Genomic DNA, 15,524 nt, shown 5'->3' with positions numbered 1-15,524 from the left:
TTTTAATTTCTTGAGGAATCTCCACACTGTTCTCCAAAGAGGCTGCACCAACTTGCATTCCCACCAACAGTGTAAGAGGGTTCCTCTTTCTCCACATCCCCTCCAACACATGTTGTTTCCTGTCTTGCTAATTTTGGCCATTCTAACCGGTGTAAGGTGGTATCTCAAGGTGGTTTTAATTTGAATCTCCCTGATGGCTAGTGATGATGAACATTTTTTCATGTGTCTGATAGCCATTTGTGTGTCTTCATTGGAGAAGTGTCTGTTCATATCTTCTGCCCACTTTGTGATATGATTATCTGTTTTGTGTGTGTTGAGTTTGAGGAGTTATTTATAGATCCTGGATATCAATCTTTTGTCTGTACTGCCATTTGCAAATACCTTCTCCCATTCCATGGGTTGCCTCTTTGTTTTGTTGACTGTTTCCTTTGCGGTGCAGAAGCTTTTGATGTTGGTGAAGTCCCAAAAGTTCATCTTTGCTTTTGTTTCCTTTGCCTTTGGAGACAGATCTTGAAAGAAGTTGTTGTGGCTGATATCAAAGAGGTTACTACTTATGTTCTCCTCTAGGATTCTGATGGATTTCTGTCTCATGTTGACATCTTTTATCCATTTAGAGTTTATCTTTGAGTACAGTGTACGAGAATGGTCGAGTTTCATTCTTCTACATATAGCTGTCTAGTTTTTTTCAGCACCCATTTATTGAAGAGACTTTTTTCCACTGTATATTTTTTCCTGTTTTGTCGAAGATTATTTGATCACAGAGTTGAAGGTCCATATCTGGGCTCTCTACTCTGTTACACTGGTCTATGTCTCTGTTTTTATGCCAGTACCATGCTGTCTTGATGATCACAGCTTTGTAGTAAAGCTTGAAATCAGGTAATGCATATAGCAATTCAGCAACGTGGCAGGATACAAAGTCAATGTACAGAAATCAGTGGCTTTCTTATACACTAACAATGAAAATACAGAAAGGGAAATTAGAGAATCGATTCCATTTACTATAGTACCAAGAACCATAAGATACCTGGGAATAAACTTAACCAAAGAGGTAAAGGAACTGTACTTGAGGAACTGCAGAACACTCATGAAAGAAATTGAAGAAGACACAAAAAGATGGATGCTCTTGGATCGGAAGAATAAACATTGTTAAAATATCTATAGTGCCTAGAGCAATCTATACTTTTAATGCCATTCCAATCAAAATTCCACCTGTATTTTTCAAAGAGCTGGAGCAAATAATCCTAAAATTTGTGTGGAATCAGAAGAGACCCCGAATCGCTAAGGAAATGTTGAAAAGCAAAAACAAAACTGGGGGCATCATGTTACCTGATTTCAATCTTTACTAAAATTATGTATTTAAATTCAGTTCAGTTAACACACAGTGACTTAATGGTCAGAGGTAGAGTTTAGTGATTCATCAGTTACATATAACACGGAGTGCTCATTCCATCAACTGCCACTAAATCCGTGAGCAGTATTGTTCCTGGAAAGCCCTAACTCCGTTGACGTCCATTGCTTGGACTGCTATCTGAGGTCCAGACCCACACTGGGTGTGCTCATACCCAGAGGAGGTGCAAGTCCCAGATGCCTGCGGGTGGAAGGACTTAGGCATGTGCTCATGACTGCCTGATTCCACTAGTTTCCCCTTAAGATCTTTTGCTCTTTTTGAGTGCTTTTAACCAGACTCCAAATTAATGCTTGTTCACAACCATAGGGCACTAATATATTGTGGTAGTACTTTCCAATGAGTCACTCCAGGTTCTTCCCTCCCCTTCTGTTTATCCTCTGATATCAGTCTGAGCATTCCCACTCTGCTTTACCTCTTCATTGATGTTATCTGCACCCATAGAGATCCAGAAGTGTACACTCTTATGTCTCAGGCTGATTTAATTGGTATTCGGTGTTCAGAAAGATATTCAGGTCACTTTAGGGCACTGGTTGAAACATCGTCTCCTACTCTCCATCATCTTGCCCCTCATCCATAAAGTCTTTTTAAAATTGTGTTATGTTAGTCACCATAAAATACATCATTAGTTTTTGATGCAGTGTTCCAAGATTCATTGTTTATGTACAACACCCAGGGCTCCATGCAATACATGCCCTCCTTAATACCCACACCAGGCTCACCTATCACCCCATCCTTCTTCCCTGCAAAACCTTCAGATTGTTTCTCAGAATGCACAGTGTCTCATGGTTCATCTCCACCTCTGATTTGCCCCAATTCACTTTTCCTTTCCTTCTCCTAATGCCCAGTATGTTAATCTTTATGCTCCACAATTTAGTGAAACTGTATGATAATTGGCTTTCTCTGTTTGACTTATTTCACTCAGCACAATCTCCTCCAGTCCCTTCTATGTTGATGCAAATGGTGGGTATTCATCCTTTCTGATGGCTGAATAATATTCCTTCGTGTATATAGACTACATCATGTTTATCCATTTGTCTGCTGAACGGAATCTTGGCTCTTTCCACCATTTGGCAATTGTGGACATTGCTGCTATGAATATTGGGTTTCAGATAGCCCTTCTTTTCAGTATATATGTATCTTTGGGATAAATACCCAGTATTGCAGTTGGAGGGTCATACGTAGCTCTCTTTTAATTTTCTGAGGAATCACCACACTGTTTTCCAATGTGGCTGCACCAACTTGCATTCCCACCAGGAATGGAAGAGGGTTCACCTTTCTCCACAACCTCTCCACAATTTGTTTCCTTCTTTGTTAATGTTTGCCATTCTAACTGGTATAAGGTATTATCTCAATGTAGTTGGATTTGAATTTCCCTGGTGGCTAATAATGGTGAACATTTTTATGTGCCTTCGAGCCATTTCCGTGTCTTTACTGGAGAACTGTCTGTTCATGTCTTCTGTCCATTTTTTGACATGGTTATCTGTTTTTTGGGTGTTGAGTATTCTCAGTGAGGAAAAAATGTGAGCCTTCCCACTGAGATCAGGAATATAACAAGGATGCCCACTCTTAACACTGTTGTTCAACATAGTAGTAGAAGTCCTAGCAAAAACAATCAGACAACAAAAGGAAATAAAATGTATTCAAGTGGACAAAGAAAAAATCAAACTCTCTGTCTTCACAGATGACATGATCCTTTATGTAGAGAATCCCAAAAATTCCACCCCCCCCAATTACTAGAACTCATACACCAATTCAGTAATGTGGCAGGATACAATATCAATGTACAGAAACCAGTCGCTTTCTAATACACTAAAAATGAAACTGTAGAAAGGACAATTAAAGAATCAGTTCCATTTACAATAGCATCAAAACCTATAAGATACCTTGTAATAATCCGAACCAACAAGGTAAAAGATCTATACTTGAGGAATTACAGAGCACTCATGAAATAAGTGCCACAAAAAGATAGAAAAGCATTTCATGCTCATGGATCAGAAAAATAAGCATTGTTAAAATGTCTATGCTACCAAGAGTAATCTATGCTTTCAATTTCAACCTGGTCAAAATACCAGCAGCATTTTTTAATATGCTGGAGCAGACAATCCTAAAATCTGTGTGGAACCAGGAAAGACCCTAAATCCCTATGGAAATGTGGAAGGAGACAAACAGCTGGGGGCATCACGTTACCTGATTTCAAGCTCTACTCCAAAGCTGTGATTACCATGACAACATGGTACTGTCACAGAAACAGAAACATAGACCAGTGGAACAGAGTAGAGAGCCCAGATATGGACCCTCAACTCTATGGGCAAATAATCTTAGACAAAGCAGGAAAAAATATCCAGCAGAAAAAAGGCAGTCTCCTCAATAAATGGTGCTGGGAAAATTGGACAGCTATATGTAGATGAGTGAAACTCGAGCATTCTATCACACCGTACATAAAGATAAACTCAAAACGGATGAAAGACCTCAATGTGTGCCAGGAATCCACTAAAATCTTGGAGGAGGAGATGGGCAGTAACCTCTTTGACACTGGCCAGAACAACTTCTTTCAAGACATCTCTGAAAGGCAAGAGAAAACAAAAGCAAAAATGAACTTTGGGGACTTCATCAAGATTAAAATCTGCACAACAAAGTACATAGTCAACTAAACAAAGAGGCAAAAGACAAAATGGGAAAATATATTCTATTTTTTTTTAATTTCTTTTCAGTGTACCAGAATTCATTGTTTATGTACCACACCCAGTGTTCCATGCAATACAAGCCCTCCATAATACCCCCCGCCAAGCTCACCCTACCTCCCACCCCCCCACCCCTAAAAAACCTTGAGATAGGTTTTCAGAGTCCATAGTCTCTCATGGTTCGTCCTTCCCCCCTATTTCCCCCAACTCACTTCTTCTCTCCATCTCCCCATGTCCTCCATGTTATTTCTTATGCTCCCCAAGTAAGCGAAACCATATGATAATTGAATCTCTCAGCTTGACTTATTTCACTCAGCATAATCTCATTCAGTTCCATCCATGTTGATACAAAAGTTGGGTATTCATCCTTTCTAATGGAGACTTAATAATCCATAGTATATATGGACCATTTCTTCTTTATCCACTGGTCAGTTGAAGGGCATCTTAGTTCTTTCCACACTTTGGCAACTGTGGCCTTTGCTGCTATGAATATTGGGGTACATATGGTCCTTCTTTTCACTACATCTGTATCTTTGGGGTAAATACCCAGTAGTGCTATTCCAGGGTCATAGGGTAGTTCTACTTTTAATTTCTTAAGGATGTCCACACTGTTTTCCAAAGTGGCTGCACCAACTTGCATTCCCACCAACAGTGTAAGAGGGCTCCCCTTTCTCCACATCCTCTCCAACATAAATTGTTTACTGCCTTGTTAATTTTGGCCATTCTAACTTGTGTAAGGTGGTATCTCAATATGGTTTTGATTTGAATCTCCCTGATGGCTAGTGATGATGAACAATTTTCATGATATCGTTTTTTCAAAACAGAGCAGAAAGGTCTTGTCCCAAAGATGGCAGAGACATAGGAGACCCCGCTTCAACCAGTCCCCTAAAATGAGCTAAATACCTACCAGAACACTCTGAACACCCAGAAAATCAGCCTGGGATGTAAGATTGTACACTCTGGATCTCTATGGCGGCAGAAGACACCAGTGGAGAGGTAAAGAAGAATGGGAATGCTCATACTGATATCAGAGGATAAACAGAAGGGAGAGGGAGCCACCAGAAGCGACCCATTGAAAGTAATACCCGAATAGGAAAGTGCCCCGTAACTGGGGAGCAGCAAACTTGGAGATTGGTTGAAACCACATAAAGGAGAAAAAGGTCTGAAGGGGCAACTGGTGGAATCTGGCAGTCCCGGTCAACAGTCTAAGCCTACGGTCCCAGTATGGTCACTGCTGGCCATCATCTATGCCAGAGACAGTCTGGTGGGACCTCCAATCTGTGGTCCCTGAGCCCACGGCTTACTGCTTCTTATACCATTGCTCAGGCTGGGCACACTCCTGCCCATGCCTGGGAGAAGCTGGGATGAACTGTGGTCAGGATCTCTCCACACACAGCCTTCCATGACCTGTGCCTCTGCTGGGTGTGAGAGTACCTGGCGTGGGTGTGGACCCCAGACAGCAGTCCCGGCAACGGCAGTCATCTAGGTTTGGGTTCGCCTAGATTAACATCGTTCACAGTTTTAGTGGCAAAGCGTGGGGGCAGAGACTAGTGGGGGCCTTGGGCAACCACTGAGACTGTAGCTGGGGTTGTGTACCGCCTGTGCAAGGATGCGGTGTTGCAGAGTTTGCAGAGGCAGAGTCAGTGTGTTCTGGACCATGCAGAGCAGAACAGAGCAGACTGAAGCTTCTCTCTGAGGTGAAGTTCTGGGTGCAGTCAGTTTACTTTCCACTAATCCTCCCAAAAGTTGCAAATAGCTGCTAAAGAACAAAAGCCTCCAGAGAACAAAAGCCTGAGAAACCAGTTTCCACAGAGCCAAGCCCCTTGATAGGGGCCAGGGCAACTCAGCCCAAGCAGGACTGATGTAAAACAGTGCAGCAGCCCCCTCCCCCAGAAAACAAGACAAAAGAACAAGAGGACAACCACCACAGGGTCCCCATAAAACTGTAAAACCCCAACATCAGGGGAAAACAATATATTAAGATCCCAGTATTGCCCCCAAACCTGTGTATTTCATAGACACAACTTTTCTTTCTTTCTTTCTTTCTTTCTTTCTTTCTTTCTTTCTTTCTTTCTTTCTTTCTTTCCATCTTTCCTTCTTTCTTTCTTCTTTCTTTCTTTCTTTCTTTTTTTAGAATTTGTTCTCATGATTCTTGTTCTTTTAATTTTTTCAAACTACTTGCCATTACAAATAGATGTTTAATATAACATATTCCATAATAACTCTTTAACTTGAACCTTTCGTGCATACACCTGTGTTTCTTTTTCTTTCCTTTTCGTTTTTATACATATAGATATAAGCTTCAAGGTAATCCTTTTTCCTATTCAATACTACCCATATATATATAAACCACTTTTAATTTCCCTATATTTCTGGAAAGTTGAGTCCTTTAAATAGATAACAATATTCACCCAGGGAGAACCAAAATAACCTTCCTCACCCACATGGTGGGTTTATAACCACCTTCCCAACTTATTGTCCTGTTAGTGTTTCTGTGTATTTGTTTTTGTTTTTGTACTATATAAATCTTATTCTTGGGGCTCATTTTTTCTGTTTTTTTTTTTTTTTTTTTTTCCCCTTATCTTTTACTTTTGCTGGTCTTTTTGTTTGTTCGTTTTCATTTGCGTACCTTATAAATCTTACTTTGGGGGCTCATTTTGACTGGTTTTCTCTTTTTTCCCCTCTTTTTCTCTTTTTCTTTTTTATTTCTTTTCAGTACGGACTTCTGATTACTCTGAAACTTTCCAGAGTGCGCCTTACCTAGATCTTTAGATCCCCTCAACCAGCTATCACCAAAATGACTAGGAGGAGAAACACACAATAGAGGAAAAATTCAGAGACCATGCCCTCTGCCACAGAACTATTGGATATGGACATGAACAGTATGTCAGAAAGGGAATTCAGGATAACAATTATCCAGGCAATGGCTAGGTTAGAGAAGACCATTAGTGGCAGCATAGAAACTCTAAGGGCAGAAGTGAGGGTTGCTCTGGCAATACTAAAAAATGCTACCAATGAGATCCAATCTAATCGAAATACCCTAACAGTTAGCATAACTGGTGCAGATGATTGAATTATTGATCTAGAAGACAAACTGATACTGAAGAAGAATCAGGAGGAAGCCTGGAACAAACAGCTTAGAAACCATGAAAACAGAATTAGGGAAATAAATGATGCCATGAAACGTTCCAATGTCAGAATTATTGGGATCCCTGCGGTGGGGAGGGGGGAGAGAGAAGACTAGGGTATATGGCTCGACAAATTCAACCATGGATGAAAATTTCCCTGTCCTAAGGAATGGAAGAAGTTTTTCTGTCCTAGAGGCAGAAAGGATACCCCCCGAACATCAACAAGTCTAGAATGACCTCCAGATACTTAACTGTGAGATTCACAAATCATAACATTAGACAGAAGATCTTAAGGGCAGCTAGGGGGATGAGATTCCTTACGTACAGAAGGTCCATCAGAATAATGTCAGACCTCTCCATAGAAACCTGGAAAGCCAGAAGGGGTTGGCAAGACATATTCAGGACACTAAATAAGAAGAACTTGCAGCCAAGAATGTCTTATCCAGCAAGGCTGACATTCAAAATGGATGGAGAGATAAATAGCTTTTAAGGCTGGGAAGGTTTAAATGAGTATGTGACCACAAAGCCGGGACTACAAAAAATATTAAGGGGGGGGTCCTATAAAAGAAGAAAGATGCCAAGAGTGACAGAGCCCAGAAATGGACAAAGACAATATAGAAACAAGCACTTCTCGGGCAACATAATGTAGATAAAATTGTATCTTTCAATAATCACTCTCAATGTGAAAGGCCTAAATGTTCCCATAAAACAGCACAGGGTTTCAGACTGGATAACATGACAGGACCTGTCCATATGCTGTCTACAAGACACTCACTTGGAACCTAGAGATACATCCAGACTGAAAATGAAGGGGTGGAGAAACACCTTTCATGCCAACTGGTCTCAAAAGAAAGCTGGGATAGCCAGTCTCATATCAGACAAATTAGAATTTAAGCCACAGACTTGAGCTAAGTCAAAGATACAGGAGACTACATCATACTTAAAAGGTCTATCCACCAAGAATATCTAACAATTGTAAGTATTTATGCCCCCAATACGAGAACAGCCAATTACATAAGCCACCTGTTAATAAAATTAAAGAGTCATATTGATATGAATACATTGATTGTATGGGATCTTAACATGCCACTCTCAGTAAAATATCACCCAAGCAGGGAAATCAATAAAAGAAACAAGAGCTTTGAATGAAACATTGGACCATATGAACCTCATCTATATATACACAGAATGTTCCATCCTTAAACAACAGGATATTCATTCTCCTTGAGCACACATGGAAATTTCTCCAGAATTGACCATGTACTAGGTCACAAATCAGGACTCAACTGATACCAAAAGATTGAGATTATTCCCTGCATATTCTCACACCACAATGCCTTGAAACTGGAGCTCAACCACAAGAAAAAGTTTGGAAGGAATTGGAACACTTGGGAGCTAAAGACCATCCAGCTCAAGAATGTTTGGATCATCCAGGAAATCAAAGAAGAACTTAAATAAATCATAGAAACCAATGAGAATGAAGACATCGGTCCAAAATGTATCAGATACAGCAAGGCCTGTCCTAAGGGGAAAATACATAGCCATCCAAGCCTCCATCAAAATAATTGAATAATCCAGAATGCACCGACTGTCTCTATACCTTAAAGAACTGGAGAATCAACAACAAGTTAAGCCAACTCCACACACAAGAAGGGAAATAATTGAGAGTAGATCAGAGATCAATGAGATAGAAACTAGATATACAGTAGAACCCATCAATGAAACTAGAAGTTGTTTTTTTGGGAAAATTAATAAGATCAATAAACCGCTGGCCAAACTAATCCAAAAGAAGAGAGAGAAGACCCAAAATAAAAAATTATTAATGAAAAGGGAGAGATCAAGACCAACACCAAGGAAATAGAAACAATCATCAGAAAGTATTATCAACAGTTATATACCAATAGGTTAAGCAACCTAGATGAAATGGATGCTTTCCTGGAAACCTATGAACTTCCAAAACTGAATCAGTAAGAAATTCACAACCTGAATAGACCAATATCTAGTAATGAGACTGAAACAGTGATCAAAAACTTCCCATAAAACAAGATCCCGGGACCTGACGGATTCCCTGGGAAATTCTACCAAACATTAAAAGAAGAATTAACACCTATTCTTCTGAAGATGTTTCAAAAAATAGAGAATGAAATTTTTCACTCTTCCTATGAAGCCAGTGCTGCCCTGTTCCCCAAACCAGGAAAGACCCCATCAGAATAGACAATTTCAGACAAATACCCCTGTTGAATATGGATGCCAAGATTCTCAACCAGATCCTAGCTGATGGGATCTAACAGTGCATTAAAAACATTATCCAACATGACCAGATAGGTGCCGCTTCCTGACATGGCACTGGAGAAGAATGAAACACAAACAAGTCAGCTGCAAGAGAGAGGGACCAGGGACATCAGTGGAAAAGACTATCACCCTGAACAACTCCTCCTCAGTCCCATTTTTATTAGATATAGACAGTAATCAACAAAAGAGCCAAGGAAGGCTACACATTAATCATGTGCCTTGTAGATAAACAAGAAGGAATTCAAAATGTATCTGATCAAGCAGTTCACAGTGTATAGTTGAGCAAGCACATTGAAAGGAATCATCTAATTAGCCACAGGTGCTCTCCAAGGAAGGGGAGATAATTGAAAAATGAAGCAGGTGGTGTTCTTCCCTGAGTGGGCTGGGGATTCCCAGCTGATCTGCTTCCATGAATCAGGCGACAGTCCACCCTGAGCAAGCCTGACATCCCTAGCTCCTCAGCTTCAAGTACTTATATCATCCTCTCCCCCAGAGGCCTGTTACCAGTATGTTTTTCTTAAGGCTATATCTAAACATGTTCACTAACAAATACAATTTCTCATGGGTCATATTTTAAGTAACACATTTTTTTTGAGAGACAGTTACAAGTAGGATTCATCCCAGGGGTGCAAGAGTGGTTCAGCATTCACAAATCAACCAATGTCATAGAACAAATCAATAAGAGAAGAGAGAAAAAACACATGGTCCTCTCAATTGATGCAGAAAAAAAAAAAAAAAAACACTTGACAAAATACAGCATCCATTCCTAATTCATACTCTTCAAAGTATAGGGATAGAGGGAACATTCCTCAACTTCATAAAATCTATCTATGAAAAACCCACAGCTAATATCATCCTCAATGGAGAAAAGCTGACAGCTTTCCCTTTTCAGATCAAGAACACGACAAGGATGCCCACTCTCGCCATAGTTGTTCAACACAGTACTAGATGTCCTAGCACCAGCAATTAGAAAACAAAAATAAATAAAAGGTTTTCAAGTCAGCAAAGAAGTCAAACTCTCTCTCTTTGTGGATGACATGATACTTTATGTGGAAAATGCAAAAGACTTCAGCCCCAAACTACTAGAACTCATACAGTAATTCAGTAGGATACATAATTAATGCACTGAAATCACTTCCTTTCCTATACACTAACAGTGAAAATAGAGAAAGGGAAATTCAATAATTGATTCCACTTACTAGAGCATACTAAGGCATTACTATCCTGCCTCGAGCAATCTACACTTTCAATGCCATTCCAATCAATTTTCCACAGGCATTTTTCAAAGGGCTGGAACAAACAATCCTAAAATTTGTATGGAACCAGAAAAGACCCTGAAGTGCTAAGGAAATGTTGAAAAAGTAAAACAAAGCTGGGAGCATTATCGTTTGTCTGATTTGAAACTTTAATACAAAGCTGTGATCACCAGGACAGCATAGTACTGTCACAAAAACAGACACATAGACCGGTGGAACAGAGTAGAGAGCCCAGAAATGGATCCTCAACTCTCTTCTCAAGATCTGATATTCAAGATCTATAAAGAACTTCTCAAACTGAACACCCCAAAAAAAACAGAAAATCATGTCAAAAAATGGGCAGAAGACATGAATAGACACTTCTCCAAAGAAAACAATTACCTAACAGACACATGAAAAATGTTCATCCTCATGAGCTATCAGGGAGATTCAAATCAGAACCACATGGAGATACTACCTTATAGTAGTTAGAATGGCCAAAATTAACAAGACAGGAAACAACGTGTGTTGGAGAGGATGTGAAGACAGGGGAACCCTCTTGCACTGTTGGTGGGAATGCAAGTAGGTGCAGCCACTTTGAAAAACATTGTGGAGGTTCCGTAAGAAATTAAAAGTAGAGCTTCCCTATGACCCTGTAATTGTAGTACTGGGTATTTACACCAAAGATACAGAAGTAGGGAAAAGGAGAGCCACCTGTACCCCAATGTTCATAGCAATAATGTCCATAGTCAACAAACTGTGGAAAGAGCCAAGATGCCCTTCAATGGCTGAATGGATAAAGAAGATGTGGTCCATATATACAATGGAGTATTATGCCATCATCAAAAGATGAATACCCAGCTTTTGTATCAACATGGTTGGGACTGGAGGAGATGATGGTGAATGAAATAAGTCAAGCAGAGAGAATCATTTATCATGTGGTTTCCCTTACTTGTGAAGCATTAGGAATAACACAGATGACATTAGGAGAAGGAAAGGAAAAGTGAATTGGGGTGAGTCAGAGAGGGAGATGAACCATGAGAGACTGTGGTCTCTGAGAAACAAACTGAGTATTTTGGACAGAAGGGGGTGCGGGAATGGATGAGGCTGGTGGTCGGTATTAAGGAGGGCATCTAGTGTATGGATCACAGGGCGTGGTGCATAAACAATGAATCTTGGAACTCTGAAAAAATAAAATTTAAAACATTTTTATATTCACTTGGGTTTGTATGTGTTTCTGTGTGTGTGTTTGTGATCTTCAAACTCTGTATCCACACAACATCCTGGTGCAGGTTACCTTTTCTTTCCCACATTGTCCTTAACATTGACAATGTGAGTATAGTTCAAGATTGAGAGTGTACCAGGGCTGTTAATTCTCTTGCTTTGCACTGTTGATGCTTCTGTAGGCTCATATCCAGCATGCACTTTCCACTGATTTTGACAAGATTCGCACACTGAGCTGGGTGGTCCTCTGATGAGCAAAGAGAGTAACTTGGACTCCTGTAAGGTTCAGATGACATACATGGAGATATTTGTGATCCATTGGTATTTAGGGGTAGGAATAAGCAAGTGTAAGTAACACTGTATCTTGTGCTTGTTGGTATAGTTGTTGTCCCGAATTACTAAGTCAGAGACTGAAGAGGAAGCACAGAATAATGTGTCCAGAGAGACTCCCTTGGGGAAAAAGCTTGAAGGCATGAGTGCCAAAGACTCTGACAGGAAACTTGCCCATATCCTCCAGCTGTTCTTGGGGCTTAAAGACCGAACTGGTGAGTGGTGTGCACTCCCCGGTGGTCCAGATCCCATCCTACAGTGAGGTTTGTGTCTGGGCTCACACTGCAGTCCCCTCACTGTGTCAGTTGCACAATAATACAGGGCTGTGTCCTCAGCTCTCAGGCTGTTCATCTGCAGATACAGCGTGTTCTTGCTGTTGTCTCTGGAGATGGTGAATCGGCCCTTCACAGAATCTGTGTAGCTTGTGCTACTTCCACCAGTATTAATCCATGCGACCCACTGCAGCCCCTTCCCTGGAGCCTGGCGGACCCAGTTCATGTGGTAGCTGGCTGAAGGTGAATCCAGAGGCTGCACAGGAGAGTCTCAGGGACCCCCCAGGCTTCACCAGGTCTCCCCCAGACTCCACCAGCTGCACCTCACACTCGACACCTGCAGACACAAGACATCCTGTCAGGAAACTGTCACACACCCACTCTCTCTCATTTGTATCCACTCTCACACTCAAGGTCCCTTATTCTCTGTAAACTACCTTTTAAAAGAGCAACAAGGAAAACCCAGCCAAGCACAAACTCCATGGTGAGTTTTCTCTATTCTTTCCTGATTAGTGAATGGAAACAGAAGGAAATACTGTGGCTGGGTCTCCTCTCCCAGCTGCAGGGTCCAGACTGGTCTGTTTTAATCAGCAGAGGAAGGGCCCTATTTGCATGTCCTCTGGCTATATATACAGCTTGGGATCTAAGCTGATGGAGACGGCAGTGACCAGAGCAGGGGAGAATGCTGTGACTTTGTAGCATTGACAGGATTTGGGAAAAATGATTTTTATTTATTATATGATTTTCCAGAGAACACACTTGGCCTCCGGTGCTCCTTTTACACATTCACCCACATCCTGGGGTGCTTGTTTCATGTTACTCCATAAAGAGTTTTGAACATACACCCAGAATTATAGAGGTCGTGAGGTGGTCAAGAGCATGTGTGGGGTGCGATCCCCAGGAATTGGCCTGGGCTCCTCCCTGCCAGACCTGCTGTCCTCTGAATCACCTACAGGACAGTGGGCAGGTTCATGAGGAAGGTGTAACCCCTGCTGTGATGGGGACAATATGATTTTGCTTCTTTTAGATTTTCTGTAAAAATAGAGAGAATGAGTGTTTGTGCAGTTCTATTTTCAAGTCTCTAACATTTCATTATCTCTACGTTCCTCCCAAGTCATCTCTAGGATTATCTGCAATAGCTGTGATGCGTGTACTTGACACAGGAAGACTGCACACGTGTAGAGTGTGTGATATGGTAAACCCTGCTGGAAGAATCAGCATTACCCAGAGGAAGCAAATCAATTTCCCACAAAATTTCCTATATTTTCTTTGCAATTCTTCCTTCCTCATTCCTTCTTCACTCTGTCCCCACATTACTATTGATCTTTTTGTTACCTTACACTAGCTTTAATTTTCTAGAATATATAATTTTGCAATTGTATTTAATGTACCTTTATTTCTAGGACTACTATTGCTGAGCCAAATACTTGACAATACCATGATATATATCACGGTATTGTATATATATATATATATATATATATATATATATATATATATATATACTGAAGGTGAATCCAGAGGCTGCACAGGAGAGTCTCAGGGACCCCCCAGGCTTCACCAGGTCTCCCCCAGACTCCACCAGCTGCACCTCACACTCGACACCTGCAGACACAAGACATCCTGTCAGGAAACTGTCACACACCCACTCTCTCTCATTTGTATCCACTCTCACACTCAAGGTCCCTTATTCTCTGTAAACTACCTTTTAAAAGAGCAACAAGGAAAACCCAGCCAAGCACAAACTCCATGGTGAGTTTTCTCTATTCTTTCCTGATTAGTGAATGGAAACAGAAGGAAATACTGTGGCTGGGTCTCCTCTCCCAGCTGCAGGGTCCAGACTGGTCTGTTTTAATCAGCAGAGGAAGGGCCCTATTTGCATGTCCTCTGGCTATATATACAGCTTGGGATCTAAGCTGATGGAGACGGCAGTGACCAGAGCAGGGGAGAATGCTGTGACTTTGTAGCATTGACAGGATTTGGGAAAAATGATTTTTATTTATTATATGATTTTCCAGAGAACACACTTGGCCTCCGGTGCTCCTTTTACACATTCACCCACATCCTGGGGTGCTTGTTTCATGTTACTCCATAAAGAGTTTTGAACATACACCCAGAATTATAGAGGTCGTGAGGTGGTCAAGAGCATGTGTGGGGTGCGATCCCCAGGAATTGGCCTGGGCTCCTCCCTGCCAGACCTGCTGTCCTCTGAATCACCTACAGGACAGTGGGCAGGTTCATGAGGAAGGTGTAACCCCTGCTGTGATGGGGACAATATGATTTTGCTTCTTTTAGATTTTCTGTAAAAATAGAGAGAATGAGTGTTTGTGCAGTTCTATTTTCAAGTCTCTAACATTTCATTATCTCTACGTTCCTCCCAAGTCATCTCTAGGATTATCTGCAATAGCTGTGATGCGTGTACTTGACACAGGAAGACTGCACACGTGTAGAGTGTGTGATATGGTAAACCCTGCTGGAAGAATCAGCATTACCCAGAGGAAGCAAATCAATTTCCCACAAAATTTCCTATATTTTCTTTGCAATTCTTCCTTCCTCATTCCTTCTTCACTCTGTCCCCACATTACTATTGATCTTTTTGTTACCTTACACTAGCTTTAATTTTCTAGAATATATAATTTTGCAATTGTATTTAATGTACCTTTATTTCTAGGACTACTATTGCTGAGCCAAATACTTGACAATACCGTGATATATATCACGGTATTGTATATATATATATATATATATATATATATATATATATATATATATAATGATGGGCAGCTTTCCAAAGATGACATAGAGTACAATATGTCCACTTTTAAAAAAAATTCTTTTTAATATTCCAGAATTCACTGTTTATGCACCACACCCATTGCTCCAACCACTACATGCCCTCCATAATACCCACCACCAGGCTCCCCCAACCTCCCAACCCCCACCCTCCAAAACCC

General features: G+C 40.9%; 1 gene segment (V, D, J or C); it reads right to left on the bottom strand.

Annotated features, from left to right (window-relative positions):
- Positions 1-11,119: 11,119 nt before the first annotated feature.
- On the bottom strand, positions 11,120-14,379 carry LOC111139941 (the record flags this gene model as incomplete). The annotated part of the segment is given in 4 exon segments: positions 11,120-11,146; positions 12,596-12,807; positions 14,077-14,175; positions 14,276-14,379. Coding segments are annotated over 4 exon segments (384 nt in total), but the record flags the coding sequence as incomplete, so codon positions are not given.
- Positions 14,380-15,524: the final 1,145 nt, after the last annotated feature.

The sequence above is a fragment of the Enhydra lutris genome, unplaced genomic scaffold (assembly GCF_002288905.1).
Source record: "Enhydra lutris kenyoni isolate GAN:26980312 unplaced genomic scaffold, ASM228890v2 scaffoldscaffold127, whole genome shotgun sequence".
NCBI classification, from domain to species: domain Eukaryota; kingdom Metazoa; phylum Chordata; class Mammalia; order Carnivora; family Mustelidae; genus Enhydra; species Enhydra lutris.
The sequence above is the reverse complement of the archived record's forward strand: the minus strand, read 5'-3'. Positions and strand labels throughout refer to the sequence as shown.